Source organism: Setaria italica, chromosome VIII (genome assembly GCF_000263155.2).
Source record: "Setaria italica strain Yugu1 chromosome VIII, Setaria_italica_v2.0, whole genome shotgun sequence".
In the NCBI taxonomy this organism is placed as follows: domain Eukaryota; kingdom Viridiplantae; phylum Streptophyta; class Magnoliopsida; order Poales; family Poaceae; genus Setaria; species Setaria italica.
The window spans coordinates 37,430,516-37,447,844 of NC_028457.1; the positions used below are offsets into that span (position 1 = coordinate 37,430,516).

At 44.8% G+C, this 17,329-nt stretch overlaps 2 protein-coding genes across 2 annotated transcripts; one reads left to right on the forward strand and one right to left on the reverse strand.

Annotated features, from left to right (window-relative positions):
- Positions 1-3,896: 3,896 nt before the first annotated feature.
- LOC101761326 lies at positions 3,897-9,315 on the reverse strand. The gene has a single exon (XM_004979828.3). It carries the CDS (start codon positions 8,833-8,835, stop codon positions 3,964-3,966), a length of 4,872 nt encoding a protein of 1,623 aa, XP_004979885.1. The 5' UTR covers positions 8,836-9,315; the 3' UTR covers positions 3,897-3,963.
- A 3,925-nt stretch (positions 9,316-13,240) lies between these two features.
- LOC101762540 lies at positions 13,241-17,268 on the forward strand. The gene is made up of 7 exons (XM_022828833.1): positions 13,241-13,577; positions 14,549-14,740; positions 14,824-15,096; positions 15,429-15,531; positions 15,884-16,002; positions 16,109-16,276; positions 16,390-17,268. Exons 1-7 carry the CDS (start codon positions 13,278-13,280, stop codon positions 16,966-16,968), a joined length of 1,734 nt encoding a protein of 577 aa, XP_022684568.1. The 5' UTR covers positions 13,241-13,277; the 3' UTR covers positions 16,969-17,268.
- Positions 17,269-17,329: the final 61 nt, after the last annotated feature.

A 17,329-nucleotide genomic window follows, 5' to 3' on the forward strand; every position in this document is an offset into this window, starting at 1 on the left:
CAAGGAGAAGAAGAGTAACAGCAGCTGAGCTAAAACGGGAAGCAAACAAAACAAGAGGAAAAAAGCTCACATCGAGTCAAGTCCGTCCAGGCTAGCAAACCGGCCGGCCGGCGTGGCATGATTGGCATCCCACATGCGGTGGGCCCACCACCACTCCCTCCCCCGCGCACGGCTCGCGCTCCTCCCTGCCTCACCGCTCGCTGACACCCCCGTCCCCACCACCATCCCGGCCCCACGTGTCGGCCCGCGGGTGGTAAGCATCCCACCCGCGACGGGTTCGCCCGGCCCCACCGCGGTCGCCGTTTCCCCCGGCCCCGCGCCGGAGCGGACAGCTGGGCGCCCCAGGCACGTGGTGACACGTGGCTCGCGGGCCCCGCCCAGGCTCCCGGCCGACGTGTCCCGGCTCCGCTTCACACACGCGCCCTGCTGAACGGGACGGGACGTGACACCTCGGATCGACGGCGACGGCCACGCCGGCCGGCCGGCGGCGGCACCGGAAGTCGCGCTCGGCCGGCGGGGATCTGCATGCGTGTGGGCCCGCGCACGTTTTTTCGATCGGAACAGGATGAGTCTTTTTGGTAGGTCGCGTAGCTTTCCGCATCTCCGGCGAGACCGCTTTTCACGGCATGGCACGTTTGTGTTTTCAGCCCCTAGGACAAGTACGTCCTCAAGCTGAAATATAGCCGTCATTTTCGTCTAGATATTGTTTTACATTAGCTAATTAATGATTATTTTTCCCTAAGAAAGCTAGTAATAATTATTTATTTATTCATTTTTAATTATGTGGCATTTATGTTTTGAACTATTTTTTTTTCCAAACAAAGGATCCTACCCCTATGAGCACCTCCAAGAGGTTCAGCCGACAGATACACGAGATCGATGAAGACACCACTAGCGTCTTGCTGTCGTAAGGGTACATTTGCCTACAATTGAAAAAAATAAAGCTGGTTAAATCCTTAAATCCATAAAAATGCGAGCACTAGTGCTGAGTTGAGAACTCGAATACTAGTGGGTAGGGATGGATCCAACGTGGGGGTTAGCTGGGAGATCCACCGTATAGGAAGAGGAGGAAGAAGAAAAGGAGGAGGAGGAGAAAGGGAGGAGGCCCCTTCCTTTAAATCTTGCTGGTGGGCAGGTTCCAGCATAAAATGAACGAGTGTATGTTTTGAAACTAATTACCTCGTTAAAAACATCATACGAGTGTAGTATATTTTAATGGCACACAATAAAAACTTTTATGTTAATCATTCTACTTTGATTACAATTTGTAGCACATAAATTAAATATTTGTGGTTATTTTATATAAAAAATTCAAGTATCAATGGAGCAATAGTCGGTCGGGTCGACGGCTCGTAGCCTCGTACTAACAAAATTTAACCTCATGGAAGGCTTGTTTATACTAATTGTGTGTGTGTATACCTTCGTGCATGTGAAAAAATACCTTGCGTGGGCAAGCTCCGTCGAATGGAGGATGGAGGCCGCGCTATCCGACGATGTTAACCATGCCGGTAGTGGCGGAGAAGATTGAAAGTTAGAGGGGGTTTGCTTCTTCTTCATCATCCATATCCACTTTTTCCCCTCTCTTCTTCTTCTTATTTTCCTCTCTTCTTTTCATCTTTCTTTCTTTTCATCTTTCTCCTTTGATTTTAATGGAGTTCAGAGCACCGCTCCCTGATGTCGGTTGTAGAGCTGTATACTGCTTTGTCACATCACGTACAAATGCTCAAGGCCACACCTATGGATCCAAATTAAATTCTTCTTTTCCACTTTTCAGACGCGAGACCTCTTTCGATCTTTCCAATAGTACAAATTAATTATAATTTTTTCTAATTTTTTCTACTCCTTTCGTTCCAAATTGTATATCGTTTTGGCTTTTATAGTATACAGTATATGTCTAGGTGCATAATAATATACATGAATCTAAAAAAAGAGTTAAAACGATCTACAATTTCGAATCGGAGGGAGTACTTATCTTGTTAAAGAAAAAACAAGTTGGCATGCACGCGGACCAGCCAAAAAGCTGGCCTTGTGACTTATGGTAGCTTTGCCACAGTTCGCCGGGCGGCCAGCCTGCCCATCTGACGATGTGAATGTGTGTAAAGTACACGACACGGCCAAGCTGGGGTCTTTGACCGCCGAGAGGACGCATGCATGGGCCTGACCACGGGCGGATCATCCTTCCTCCATGGATCGATCTGCGCCGTCCGATCGATCCTTCATCCATGCTCGCCACCTATCGCTATAGCGTTCCACGGAAAAGCCCCAAACCGGACATAAATGCGCATGCACGTGCAGGCGCGTCCGGAGCATAACATCGGTCAAGCGGGTGCATGCATGCATGCATGCAGCAGCTAGGCAGCGATGCAGCTAGCGCCAGCACAAGCTATAGCGACCGCGTGGACACCGTTATTTCCAACGGGGTCAGCTTTTCCCTGCACGTTTCTCAAAAAAAAACCGCTTTTTCTCTGTATGAAATTGCCAAATAAAGGGCAAAATAGGAACGATACAAGGTCGCGGATGATGACACGTGGCTACGTGTTGCATGCACAGTTGCCTAGACAGCTACAGACGTCCGGCGGCAGCAGCAGCAGCCATATGGCGTTGCGTACATGCACACCGGGCCGGGCTGGCCAGGTCGTCCAAACAAAAATAATGTAGATACCAAACGATGAATGGATGATGGGCCAGGGCAAATGAGTGAGAAGCGGAGAATGATGATGGGCTCTGTCAACGTTTCGGCCCAATTGCGTGGCCCACGGTGTCAAGGCCGCTCGACTTTGAGATGGCCCATACGGGTGCACAGACGACGGCCCAAGGCTAAGACCTCAGCCCAGCAAGCTACCTAGTTTGCAGCCCAGCTAAAAAAACCCGATGGATCGATTCATAGTTCGTCTCGTCCTCTTCCGTTCGTCTGCCCGTCTGTGTCTCGCCGGCGCCCACCGTGCCTCGCCGCCCATCGCGGCGGATGGATACTCGGACGGCCGGTGGCCCGCCGAGGCACGGAGGGGACGGCCTGGTGGAGGCCATCAGATTTGCAAAGGCAAGAACCCAAGTCTTCTGTCTGTACTCCATTATTCTTTCTCACCTCTAGAATAGAATTGATTTGACGCATGTATCAAGCCTCTGCATCAGATCTAATCGATTGGATTAGTATAATTTATAATACGTAGTTGTTTTCTGAGGTTAACGGGTTTAATTAGGGATTCAAAGTAGGGGGGGGGGTTCCCCGTAATTTTATTTCTCATTCTTGAACAGCTGGGGATTATTACTACAGTATGTATTACACGGATTATAAATTCTTAATTAGAGTGTATGGGGCTATGTTCACAGCTTACCCGTTGCATAACTACAAGTTGCATTGAGGTACTAACAGCAACCTGAAACTTGTCACCCTCTTTGCTTTGCTACCCATGATAGAAATTCTTTAGTTTCGTAATTAATGGCTCATGTTATTATTCTAGCAAACAATCAATCAGAGCAGAAACATATACATAGACCACACATACTGTAATGAAATCATTAAGCGAAATGTCGCCCTTATTAGTTACATGGATGTACGGAACCATAGCTGATGATGGTCCAGAGGGAAGCCACACATACACATCCAAATCCATGAGCATTGGAACAGCCATATGCCCCACATGCTCAAAAGCACACACACTTACATGTGCTCAAGATACGCTAGCATGCATCCAGAGACATGCTGCGCGTATCCAGAGATCAGAAAAGCCACACACACAAGGGAAATCCAAACCGCTATGCTCAAGCATGCACTCAGATGGCACACATGCATGCAGGTAGGTTAAACAAACTCACAAGCACATGAGGAGTGAACTGGAGATGCACACACGACAGGCAGCACAACACACACAAGCACCATACACATTGAGGCTAGAATTGATGATGAACGGATGGAGTTAAGAAGGATGGAGAAGGGAAACCTTGGAACCTTTCCTGAGCCAGCTACTGCTGATTCTTGATCCTCGAGAAGCAGGAGGACAGTGAAAATCCTTCCTCATCATCCTCTTCTGTCGTGCTTCTTTTTTCCTGGCCTTGTTGCTGTGGCTTCTTGTGAGTAAGAACATGCTGCCCTTTATGAGCTATAATGTCTTTCCTCACTTCACGAGGGACAATTTCACCATTGAGCTCAAGCTCCTGCAATTTTGGAAGGTAGTTGATGCCAGATAGAGCCTTCATCTCTTTAAAGGTCCAAACGATCTTCTCCAGATTAGGAGCAGATTTATTGCTGAAGCCAATACTGTTGATTTTAGAGCAGTCAACAATAAGAAGGTCAAGATTTGGAAACTCATTTTCGTCCAAGGAAATTTGGTTTTCATCATAAGAATTTTCCGAGAGCTCTAGGCAGCGCAGGTTTGGTTTCATGGGGAAACTTTTTAGATCATCTTTCTTTAGGTGGGTGTCGCGGAGAGTCACCTTGGTAATTTGATCTGCTTCGTGGAATGAGGAAAGGAGAAATTTGCCACCTATCAACTCGATCTCCTTCAGTTTTGAAAGGTTTCTGACCCCAGTAAGATTGGAGTTTCCATTTGTCAAGGACAAGACGATTTTCTCAAGCTTAGGAGCTGCTCCTTTTTTAAAGATGATATTGGTAATTTTGTCATCCTCGACATGAAAATACTTGAGATGTTCGAACTCTTTCTCCTCGAATATGAATCTGCTCTGAGTTTTTTGCTCGGGAGCTTTGTTCTGAGTGTTCTTCTCCGTAGCTCTATTCTGAGTGTTCTGCTCCATAGCTCCACTCTCAGCACTTTGCTCAGGAGCTCCATCCTGAGTGTTCTGCTCTATGGCTCTGCTTTGAGTGTTTTGCTGGGGGGCTTCATTCTGAATGTTCTGCTCCACAGCTCTGCTTTGAGTGTTCTGCTCCACAGCTCTGCTTTGACTGTTTTGCTGGGGGGCTTCGTTTTGAGTGTTTTGCTCCACAGCTCCATTCTGAGTGTTCTGCTCCACCACTTTGTTTTGAGTGTTTTGCAAGGGAGTTTTGTTCTGAGTCTTTTGCTCAGGTGCTCCACTCTGATTGTTTTGTTTGGGAACTCCACTGTCAGTGTTTTCATTATGAGTTTCTCCATCATGAGAAAATGAAAGAAGGAATTTGTTGCGTGTTAACTCAAGGTCCTTCAATTTTTTAAGCCTGCCGATCCCACAAAGAGACCTTATGTTGGTAAAGGACAATACTATCTTCTCAAGCTCAGGAGCTGCTTCATCTTCAAACTTGATATCAGTCTCGGTCATGCTTTTTTCAATGTTGGGTATGTTTGTTCCCTCAACAATAAAGTACTTGAGGTGCATGAAATCATTCTCTTTGAAGGTAAGCTCTTTCCCGCTGTATGCATTGTGTCGGAGCCTGACACAATGTAATTTGGGAAGCTCTGCAAGGCTTGTCAGATTCTCTTCTTTCAACAAGGTGCGACTCAGAGTTACCTTGGCAAGTTCATCGCCACCTGTGGCCAACAATGACAGAAGCTTCACCCTTTGTGTGGATCCGTTGATGCTTAGGCTCTCAAGAAGTTTGGGAGGCTGTATCAAGCGATTGTAAATATCTTTCTGCAAGAAGTTCTTATTGTCGGGGTTGGCACCTTGACTTGTGGTTTCGGGTATAGTGATTGAAAGAGACTGGAGGCAATCATTAAGGTCACCGATTGCTCGAAGAAAATTCCTGAGGTGATCTTCATTATCATCGATAACCACACCGAGCTTCCTGAGCTGCCATAGCTTTCTAATGTCTTTTAACTCGCGTCCTTTCCTTGAAGCCTTGACTTTTGATAGTACCTCCATGTTTTCCATTTTCTCAATCTTGTGAGGGATCCGGACATAGGAGAATGACTTGTCATCCCTAACAAGCTTGTCATCACTGCTAGCTCTGGGATCAACATGACCAGCAAGCAGGCGCCTTAGCTTTAGGAGCACAATATCTCTTGTAGCGCACTCATTCACCTTGGTTTGCCGGATGTCCAATACTTCAAGCTCATGGAGGTTGTTGATTTCAGTGGGCAGATAGGTAATGTTTGTTCCCCTTAGACTCAAATACTTGACAAGAAATATCCTGCTGCAAATGTCCTTGAGGTAGCGGCGATTCTTGTCCAAGCAATGGCAACCTTCTAAATCTAGCAGCTTCAGCGATGGTAGTTGAGGTGAATATGTAGGTAGCTTCTTCACAAACTTGTCGATGCTATCAGAGGCTCGCAGTCGAAGACCACTGAAGATGGAGAAGTGGTGAGCCCAGAGGTGTGATAGCCGTGCGTCCAGAATGTGTTGTTTCTTGGCAGCCTTGGTTATAAATCCATGGATTAGATCACCTAGCACACAACTCTTGACCCTCCCTGCAACACCAATATCGCCAGGCCAAAGAAGCCACCGGTCGATGAGAGCATCAAAACATCTCTCAGCATGACGAACTGCAGCTGGCCAATCTTCCTTGGTTATCAACCCTTCTGTAAGCCATCGCCCTATCAAGATTGATCTACTGATTTTGTGACCTTGAGGGAAGATAGCTAGGTATAACAAACAAGTCTTATGTTCTCTAGGTAGATCTCTATAAGAGAACTTGAATATCTTTTTAGCATTGGTGGCCAATGATTTCTTCGGATGCTGCAGGGTGTCAAGCAACATTTTCAGCTCCTCTTTGCTCCTATTAGGATTCGCATACAGAGCATGGGCAAACATCTTCATGCAAAATTCGTGCGGATCGCACTTATCCAGGATCGCACGGAGAATCTTGGAATTGTTGCTGCCATCTTCATTTTCTGCATGGGCCTGCTGCAGGCTTGTAAGCTGGAGCACAATATTATGGTAGAGACCAACTAGAGAATAGATTATAGGCTCCCCCTGCGGATAGCAATACTGTTCGGCCTTCTCGTTTTTGGAGGTGATGATTATCACTGCGACCGAACTGCCAGCAGTGGCAAGATCCCCCAACAGCCCCAAAGTTTTCCTGGTCTCCTCCCAGTACCGTGATACGTAGTCTTTTTCATCTTGGAGGATAATCAGGGTCTTTTTACCTTCTAGATGCTTCTTAATCTCGTCCACTATCCCTTTGATCATCAGCTGCCTCCTAATCGGCCATTCTATCCTGGGGAGGCTCTCCTTTGCTTCTTTGACAGCAGCAGCAATGGCTCTATTTTTTATCCCACTTTTACCACCTGGGGTATCTGTACTTGCTTGGCTCTTGGCAGCAGCTCCCCCTATCATGTCTAGCGTAACCATGTCGACTGTCCCTTTGATCACCAGCCGTGTCTTCTTGTTCTCCGATGGGATCTTGTCGACAGGTTGACCCTCCTTGGTTTGATCTTTGGCATTGTTCTCCGATGGGATCTTGTCGACAGGTTGACCCTCCTTGGTTTGATCTTTGGCATCACCTTTGGCCTGTTGCACGCCGCCAACCGCAGGGCCTGGCAGCAGTTGGGGCTCGGGAGGCAGCTCCCGTATAACTTCTAGTGTAATCTTGTGGTTGTGGGTGACTTCTTTGGGGAGCAGATCAGTGGGGGTTCCGGTTGCAGAAGTAGCAGAATCACCTGCTTCTTCTGGGAGCTTCCTGCCACTGGCTAGGTTAGGGTACACCTTCTGTAGTATGTCTTCATATTGTGTAACATGGAGACAAATTGGGGGCTTCTTAGGCTCCTTCCCTGCAGCTGCAGAAACAGCTTCCATATGCCATTTGAGCATCTCGGCGGTCTCATTTAGAATCTTTCCAAACGATGACAATGGCTCTTGCTCCTGACGTGAGTGAGGCCCCTCTGTGTTGAGCCTCAGAGCATGGAGGAGTACACCTAAGGGTTCCTCGGAGGGGATAGAGCTCTTGCTTCCTTCATCAGCTCTATTATTGCTCCCCTCGGCTTCTACTATCTTCTTCTCGACTTCTCCAATCTTAGTCCCGACTTCCTTAATCTTATCGTGGACGTTTATTCCATCGGCCTTTTCCCACATGGTATTGAATACATGCCTTCTGTGATCGTAATGCGATCGATGGTCTCCCTCGCATTCATGCAGGATGTAGGAGAGGATCTCCCTGGTTAGCAGTGGGAGATCCCACGATTGCTGCACATTCGGCAGGTCGATCCAGATTGATTTCTGGAAACAACGAGCCTGCGCCAAATCCTGAGCTTCACGTGCAATGGCCCTGGCGCGTGCTGCATCCGGCACGACTATGGAGATGGATGGAATCGACCCCTCCATTTTTGTGTTGGCTTGCAGCTCGAGCCACTCGGCTAGCTTCCTGGTGCAGTAGTCCTCCAGAGTGCAAGGCTCTAGAGCTCTTCGACGGGCATCAGAGCTGTAGGCTGCCACTGTCATAACTTGATTATGAACGTCGTCATCGTCGTCGCCGCCTCCTCCTTCTCCTTCCTTGTATTCTCTGCCAGCAAGCATATCAGCACCTTCCGGTGACTTGCGCGGGAGCTCCACGCCGTACCTCACCCGCCGGTTGCCGACGTCGCGAGCCCGCTCCTTGAGCTCGCGCAGCCGGACGGCGGCAGCGTGCTGGGCGAGCATCTCCTGCACCAGCCAGTAAGCCCACCAGGCGTAGCGCCGGAGGCCGCTCCGGGCGCGGTGGATCGCCGGGTCGCCGCGCTGCAGGTAGCGGTCGATGCAGTTGCTGCAGTCGTGGGCGAGGTCCCGGACCTGCTTCATCCACGTGCGCACCTGCTCGTCGTGCTCGCCGCCGGGCGGCGTCGTCCTGGCCAGGTGCTCCAGGAAGCTGTTCATGCTCTCCATCTCCTCCTTGATGAACTCCACGTCGTGCCCGACGCGCCGCAGCAGCAGGGCCTCGTTCCGGAGGACGCCCAGCAGGGAGCTCACGGCGCCGGCCGCGAGCTCGGCCATGGCACCAGCGGCTGCTCTGGTGCCGGCCGGTAGCAGCTACCTCGCTAGCCTTAGTTCAGTTTAGCTTGGCTATAATTGAACTTGGACCAACGATGACGAACGAGCTAGGAGCTAGGAGGCTGGCCAATGGTGCATTGGATTATGCATGCATTTGCGTAGGTGCGTGGTTGGGTTTGGTAGGTTTCTTCTCCTCAACACCGGTTCTGCGGTGCAAGCTAGGTATGCAGCTCCAATCCATTTCTTGCAGAAATTAATGGTTTGGCCTAGCTTCCATGCCTACCAAGCTAGTTCCATTGAGGATTCTTCCAGGTGAGGCAAAGCATGCATGGTGCTCTTCTATTGAGGATTCTTTGAGTCGTTTTTTAGTTCAGTACCAGGGCCCAATGAATCCCTTTATCCTTTACTTGATTTTCTTGTCGAGCTGTTCCAGCATCTAGTATTCTACACATTGTCTGACAAAACAGCACGCTGAAGCAAGGCACGGAATGAACAAAAGGTGAGTAAATCATCCAATTCCCCTTTTAAATTAAAGAACAAACAATTACATGCACTACACACAAATAATCACCTCTATGCCTCAGGTCAATTAATATCCTCTTTACCTTTATTCTCTGATCTAGTAGTATGGCACATCCCTCAACTCTATCCTTACCATCAGGAAATGGATAGAGCGCTCAATCAATCAACTTTCACCATTAAAATCAACAGACAAATTAAAAGGAGCTATGCTAATCAGAATATGCCTTTGTCTTGCATGCAAAGATAACAAGGCACTGTCAGGCTTTGATTTCCCTCTCTTTATATTACCTTTATTTATTCCTTCCCCATCTTGAGGCTGTGCATCTAATCCATGAGGGCATGGATGCATGATGGAAAGAAATTGGACCACAACAGCCAAAAAAACTGCTACTCTGTCTGTTGAATGTATTAAGATGCGGTTTAACTTGCCATGGTGTTGAACATCAAAATTTAATCGCCAATTTCCAAAATAATATATTAGTATCTACTGGCCAGTAGCCAGGCTGAGAAGGAGCCGCGGGATCTAAAGTATCAATAATCGATAGCTTCATCTATCTTCTATCATCAGCCAGCTCAAGTTTCCAACACATTAATAGGTTTTTAATCACTTGTAGACAAATTTGAACTTTTATCCTTCCAACCCTCCCTTTGACATGAGAAACTTGTTTTTCTTTCTCTTAGCCTCTATACAGATTCTTTTGATCAAAACAATCTTTATCATGTAATTGCATTTTTGGCATTATATTGGTTGTTCTGAAGCTGCAAACTCTGATTGAGGTGTGGCCCAAAATGTGTTGGTGGCGGTATCCATTGATCATCATACCATCCCCTTGATGAGTTGCTGCTGCATGGAATTCTCCCCATCGCTGACCTCTACCTTTTCAAACTCGTGTCTCACAGATAACCTTGATTGCTTAATTTTATTTGGATGCTGATTAACACTCTTTGCATTCTTCTCTTTTTAATATGTATCCAGAACAAAACTGAAAGTACGCTTATCACGGCCTTTGACTTCAGTAGTGTTACATACATCAACAGTTGATAATTTGATTTACACCACTTTGACCTGACTTTAGCGTGCCTCCCAGCGAATGGCGTCCTCACTGTAATTTTTACAAGTCACCACCTTGCAGAGTATTTTCAATTTGTGCTTGATAAACAATGTACTTTTATCCTAACTTGAAGTCTTCAATCTGTATTCACCGATAATCATTTTTTGCCTTCTGTTGGATCAACCAATGATGACTGAACTAATAATTTTTTTTCTATTCGGACCAATTGTATTTATTGAGAACAATTGATCATTCACTTGTATTTCGGGGAAATCCCGGCCAATTGTCCTTTATTAATGCCTGATTGTATTATTATACAAATCATATTGCAATTAATTATTAGGTAAAGTACTTGTAAATCTTTCCTTATCAAATATGTTGGAGAACCATGTCAATTTATATTGAGTTTGTTGTTTGATGGCACTTTAATCTCTTCTCCTTTTCTCAAGAATCTACACCCCAACAAATTGATGATCCTTGCCAATCAACCATTGCTCGGCTATATGCTATTGTTCATGATACTCATCAATCTTTTTAGCGCGATATTCGTTGGGTGAAAATATAAACCCCTTTGGCTTCCAATAAACTAAGCGTAGTTGTCTTGCTCCATTGGTGTGCTTTGGTACAACGAAGCTTGTTTCTTTTTATACGATAGGTTCGGAACAATTATTATTTTGCTTGATTAATTTCATAGCTGAACTATTATTCGTATCTGAACAGTGTTCCAAATAGCGGCACTGTATTGGTTTTCGCCAATTGCCGCTATGATTGTGTTGTACTAAATAGCGGGCTATAGTGACACTATAGTGGTTTTCGCCAACTGCCGCTGTGACTGCGTTGTACTAAATAGCGGGCTATAGTGACACTATAGCGAGCTATAGCAGAGATGTATCGGCTGAACAAAGTTCTCCGTGAAATGTTGTAGCCCACTATTTAGAACATTGTATCTGAATAAATCATTTTATCTTTGCAAATCCTGTATATCAATTGGTAATGTTTCCTCTTTCTTTCTCAACACTAACCAATAGGTTCTCAGCAATCGACTTTTGATCTTGTGCAAGTACCGGTTCTCAGCAACGTGAGTCCCTAGCTTTTTCATCCCTAGAGTAAAGTTGGATTATTTGGCACCAAAAAAAAGGGAGGATTGAATCAAGCCTTCCATTTTCAAAAAAAATAAACAATATTAAGAAAATCAAGCATCCCAATTTGGATACGGAGATTGTTCATCTTTCGTAGAGAGGAATAGAGGCTTGATGGCGACTCAGTGACTGTCCGATCGAGTGGACGCATGGGATCTTCCGGTTCTCGCCAGAGGAATATCCAATACGCAGAGCATAGCCCTTTGGCATCCTGCGGTGATGCGCTGCCACAGGTTGCCGAAAATGCCCTTTGCCTAAAATGAAAGTCATGCAGGCTCAAAAAAGAAAATAATGGTAGTCATGCGTGCACATTTTTTTTTTTGCTCGAAACTACCGATCCCATTTAATTTATACACTCTTTCTTTTTTTCTGCTAGTTTTTTTTCTCTGCGAGGAATTTATTAACTCTCTGTGCGCATGGATACTTGATTTTTTTTAGATAACGGAGTGTTCTTCAAGGGTAGGTTTAATCATTGTTTTCTATTTAAGGATACTTTAACATAAAAATTGGAGTTGTGATCCGAAGCTACTTTGTTCACAACAAATAGTATGCAAACATATACTTCATATTTCAATATAAAATTTTTGAAAGGCATTCGTAGTCATTTTTAAATAAAAAGGTCACTACTGCCATGTTTGAGAAAACAAAACTCTACAAATTAAAGTGTGGCTTATCGAGAATGAATGAGATGAAAGTGATGTCACTCAAGAACACAAAATTCATACTAGCACAGGAGCACATGTGACATGTTTTGCAGAGGCTCACACTTTCTGTGTACGTAAAATCAAAATCTGAGTAAAAAGAAAAATAAGTTAGCGTTTTATAAAAAAATAACACCGAAAAATCCCTTGTCTAAAAATACCACCCAAAGATCGCATCGCTTTAGTTTTGCCACTCCACTATAACCAACATGGTTGTTTCTCTTTGGCAAAAATGTCACTTGGGCAGGGTTTCCGGATATTACACGTATCAAAAAATCAAATGTGATACTATAGAACATATAAGTTATTAAAAATCGCTAAAAGAAGTTCTTTTTTTAGAACATTCGCTAAAAGATGTTCTTAGCGAAAGAGTTTGGAACGTGGTTGCCTATCTTGACTCGCCACGGTTACGTGTTGATATAAATAGTCAAGAGATTACAAGAGTTTGACTTGATTACAATCCAAAGTTTAAACCGATTATAATTTCTTAGGGGGTGTTTGGGAGGAGGGGGCTAAACTTTAGCCCTGTCACATCGGATGTTCGGATACTAATTAGGAGGATTAAATATAAGTTAATTACAAAACTAATTGCAGAACTTCTAGGCTAAATCGCGAGATGAATCTGCCTAATTAATTCATCATTAGTGAATGGTTACTGTAGCACCACATTGTCAAATCATGGACTAATTAGGCTTAATAGATTCGTCTCGCGATTTAGCCTAAGGGTTGTGTAATTAATTTTGTAATTAGTCTAGGTTTGGTACTCCTAATTAGTGTCAAACATTCGATGTGACGGGAGCTAAAATTTAACCCCCTCCTCCCAAACACCTCCTTAATTATAATTCCTCGGTTATCTCTAATACAAGTCCTAAGAGATTACAACCTCTACCTCTAACTCCTCTAACTCTTAGAAAGGAGAGGGAGAAAGAGAAACTATGAACAGGGGGGCAATTCTGTCCAACCGTCCTTTAAATCCATCTTCCCAATTTTATTAGGCGCCCACGGCAACCACCGCCTCCGTCGATCGCAGAATGAGGGCGAAGCGGGTGGCGTCGGTGGCGGGGACGGCGGCGCTGGTGTACGTCGCGCTCTCGGAGCGTCTCTCCTCGGCGTCCGGCGGCGACGCGGCCGAGGCGCTGAGGCGGCAGCGGTGGTGGGAGGAGGATGAGGCCAAGAAGGGGGAGGAGAGGTGGCCGGAGCGCGCGCCGGCGAGCTGGAGGGAGGCGGCGGCGGTGACGGCGAGGACGGCGGGGCTCGCGTACGCGGAGACGCTCGGCAAGTGGACGCTCGGGGACATCGCCTTCGGGATCAACCGCTACATGCGCATCCAGGTGATTGCAGTATCTTTCTTGCTCGGACTGCAGAGCTCCTGGCTCTGCTTACTTATCATGAACATTGAACAAGAAAAAAAAATGATCTTGGGTGTAAAAGGTGCTTAATTTTCCGATAGAAAAAGGAGCAATTGGATTTAAAAAAAAGCTATCATTTTGGCCTAGTTTCTGGATTTAGTAGTACGCAAGTTTTGATCTTTGTTTACCCTGCTGCAATTTCTCTCTCTTTCTCTGGATTTAGCGCTGAGGCTATTAAAGTTTGATCAATTTGTGAGAATTTTGTGGGATTCGATTGTTTGCAGCCTTGAAATGTCATTGTACTTTATCAGGAATAATTTTTATTTTCCTCTATACTTTACATTCAAACTATAAAGTTGGCTTTCCGATTTCTGATAAGGTGAGGGATTGTGCTCCTCATCTCTGAGATTCAACGATACATGATGAATTAATGTGACTTGATTAATGTATAACCCTAAAAAGTGTTAAGGGTGAATGGCAGCGATGAACTCATGCAAAAAAAGGGCAAAAAAACACTGCTGCAAGAACGTCTAGCTTCTGTTTTCAGTTGCTCCGGAGGATGCCAAGTAGAACATGTTCTGTTAGTTAACATATTGCATTGACAACTCTGAAGAATTCAGGATAGTTAGGATTTCTGACAAAACATCCTCTCTAGCTTTGCTTCTCACTTCAATTTCTCCTACTCTAGGTTATGGTGCCTTTATATGAACTTTCAAATCTAACACAAATCTTTCCATTTTTTCCCGTTTTATTCAGTTTTGCTATCTGATTGTCCGTCTATCAGTATTTATATAGGAAAAAAACTAACCAGTTTGTTATATATTGGGTGCAATGTAAAGATTCAATGCTAATCCGGTTGGTTTGTTAGCGAAAAGTCGTGAGACACCTGCTTTGGCTAACATTCTTTGATGCATCATACTGAATAGCATTTTCTCTCATTAATGCTTTTTCAGGGCAATCTGCAGCATGAGTACACTGGCACCAATTGCATACCCCTGGAAGGTCCTGGAGTAAGGCAGGAGCTGATTGGACTTCTCAGATACCTCAGGCTCTGCTTGTTCTTCACAAAGAAGCCATATGAAGTGTTTCTAGACTTAGGTGGTTATGGGCAGAGTGATATTCTCATAAGGAAGACGAAGTCAAAGGTTTGCATTACCCTGAGCCAATTTATGTGTTCTAGCATAGATTGCAAGTGAAGATACCTTAAAAGAACACTGATTCTATTCAGCTTATGAAGCCGGCATTCACAATAGTCCGTGATGAAAGTACCAAATGCTTCCTCCTTTTCATTCGGGGCGCGACCAGCACTAAGGATCGGCTGACAGCAGCAACTGCTGCAGAGGTTCCATTCCAGCATTCAGTGTTACATGAAGGATGTAAATCCAAGTTGGTGGCTGGACATGCGCATTGTGGAATGGTTGCAGCGGCTCGTTGGATCGCAGATCAGGCCATCCCGTGCCTCAGCAAAGCAGTGGAGCAATTCCCAGAGTACAGAATTAAGGTAACTTGCCAAATTTTTTTGACCTTGTTCAAGGGTATATCCCATTTTTCTTATGCGAGGAAGTAAATAAGTACATTGCAAAATACATGCACATATTATCATGATAATACTAGTTAACTGCGATTCTTGATGAATTTTAGTTTAAAAAATAATCCTGTACGTGCTGAACCTAGTATGCGTGATAATTTGTCAGCTTGTCCTCTTAACTAATCAATACCGTGAAATTTTTAGTAGAAAAGTAACATATATATGAAAGTAATGCTTTACTAGTCCGTTGCACCCAATTTTTTTTTTCTGGCTAACAGAATTATACCATTTTAATTTCATATTAGATCATTGGGCATTCAATGGGAGCTGGTATTGCTGCAATTCTAACATACATGCTACGTGAGGACAATAAGTTATCTTCATCCTCATGTATTGCCTTTGGACCAGGTAAGGCATTCAAGCAGAAACTAAAATTAGACTATTGAGCACACAAAGAGCAAGGGAAAAAAAATCACATTATGTTAATTTACTAAGAATGGCAAACTTCACTGCAGTGGATTGTTGTTAACACTTCAGACCATATAATTTCCTAATATTAAAGTGCAAAAAGTAGTCTGAAATAGAACTAATAGAACCCAATAGTGCTTTTTTTATTCGATAGGAAAAACCATAAATTTCCATGACAAAGCACAAAAGCTATCATATTCCCATTTTTCTGGTATCTGGTTGCATGATGTGACATATAAATACCTGTCTTGAGATGTCTAATATACTGACAGTTTGAAGGGCTGCTGTCCAGCTGCTTGCATGACCTGGGATTTGGCTGAGTCGGGCAACGACTTCATTACCACTGTTGTCAACAGAAATGACCTGGTGCCATCTTTGGGTAGAGCTTCAGCCGCCATTATTCGCACAGAGGTATCTTACGGCTACTGAATTTCAAGTACTGTCTTAAACTACAAAGCACATGTTTTCTGCTTAGTAAACTCATAATTTTTTGCAATTATCATAAAATCTTCTGCAGGTTATGGCATCGTCACAGGCTCCAGACCTTCGAGAAAATATCCAGCAAGCAAGAATCTTGGGATTTGTAAATAGTTCCGTGAATCTCATGCGATCCCACATTCCCTTCTTACACAATCCAGGTTCCAAGGTTGCTGATACCAATGTGCTCTTATCTGGCACTCCTATGGTAAACACCATGTTCTTTGAAAGAAATCATTGTATCACACTGATGCAGAAATGATTGTATCCTTCTTTGCTTTAATTTGTAGTGCGCTGACTCAATTCCTAATGACATCCCAGGATGAGTTGAAACTTTCAGCAGATGTACATGCTGCTGTGCAGAAACACTCTGCACTATCCTGCTGGTCATCTGTTGCTGCAAATAGGCAAACTCTGGAGTCTTTGATGAACCCCACTCAGGCCATGAGCATTCCAGCACTGATGTCCATCTATGCAGGAACTGACCAAAACACAAGAGAATCAGCGTCATGCTCTGATGAAGAACTCATCCGTCTGAGATCAGATGCTGAGCAGACTAACCAGGAGGAGAAAGCAGCAGGTCAAGAACACATGAAGCAGATTCTGAAATCATTGCGATCATCACCAACCCCCTCTCCTCGTCACCAGCTGTACCCTCCTGGAAGAATCATGCACATGGTTGTGTTGCCATGTCCAGAAGAGCAAGGCACCGGCAAGCATCATGACCAGGACGAGGTGGTTGCCATCTATCAGACGCCTCGCAGCATGTACGGCAAGATCCGGCTGGCCAGATCCATGATAAGAGACCATTACATGCCGAGGTACATTGAGACAATGGAGATGCTGATTGACAAGCTTGCAGAGGACGATGACGATGACACAGATGACCAGTTGGGCTAACTTGACCAAAAAACCAAGAAGATTGATAGGCAGCATTGTTAGTGTAGGTCACTAGAAATGGTTTATGACTATGGGTTGAGAGTAGAACCCAAGTTAGTGGCATAGTGTAGTGGTAGCATGAACAAAGATCTGATGTTATTTCTGGATGTATATGTACTGCATGATCTATATTGAGTTAGGTTAACCATGGGAATGATACAGATTTGCCTGAATGCTCGGGTAATGTTTTAGAAATGATTCGGTAAAGAAGGATTATGGAACTTGGGAATGCTTTGGTCATGTCCCTTGTGAAACTGCAAATGATGCCCCTTTTGCAACAGGTAGTATGATCGTGCTAAATTTATGTCTCTTGGCAATCAAA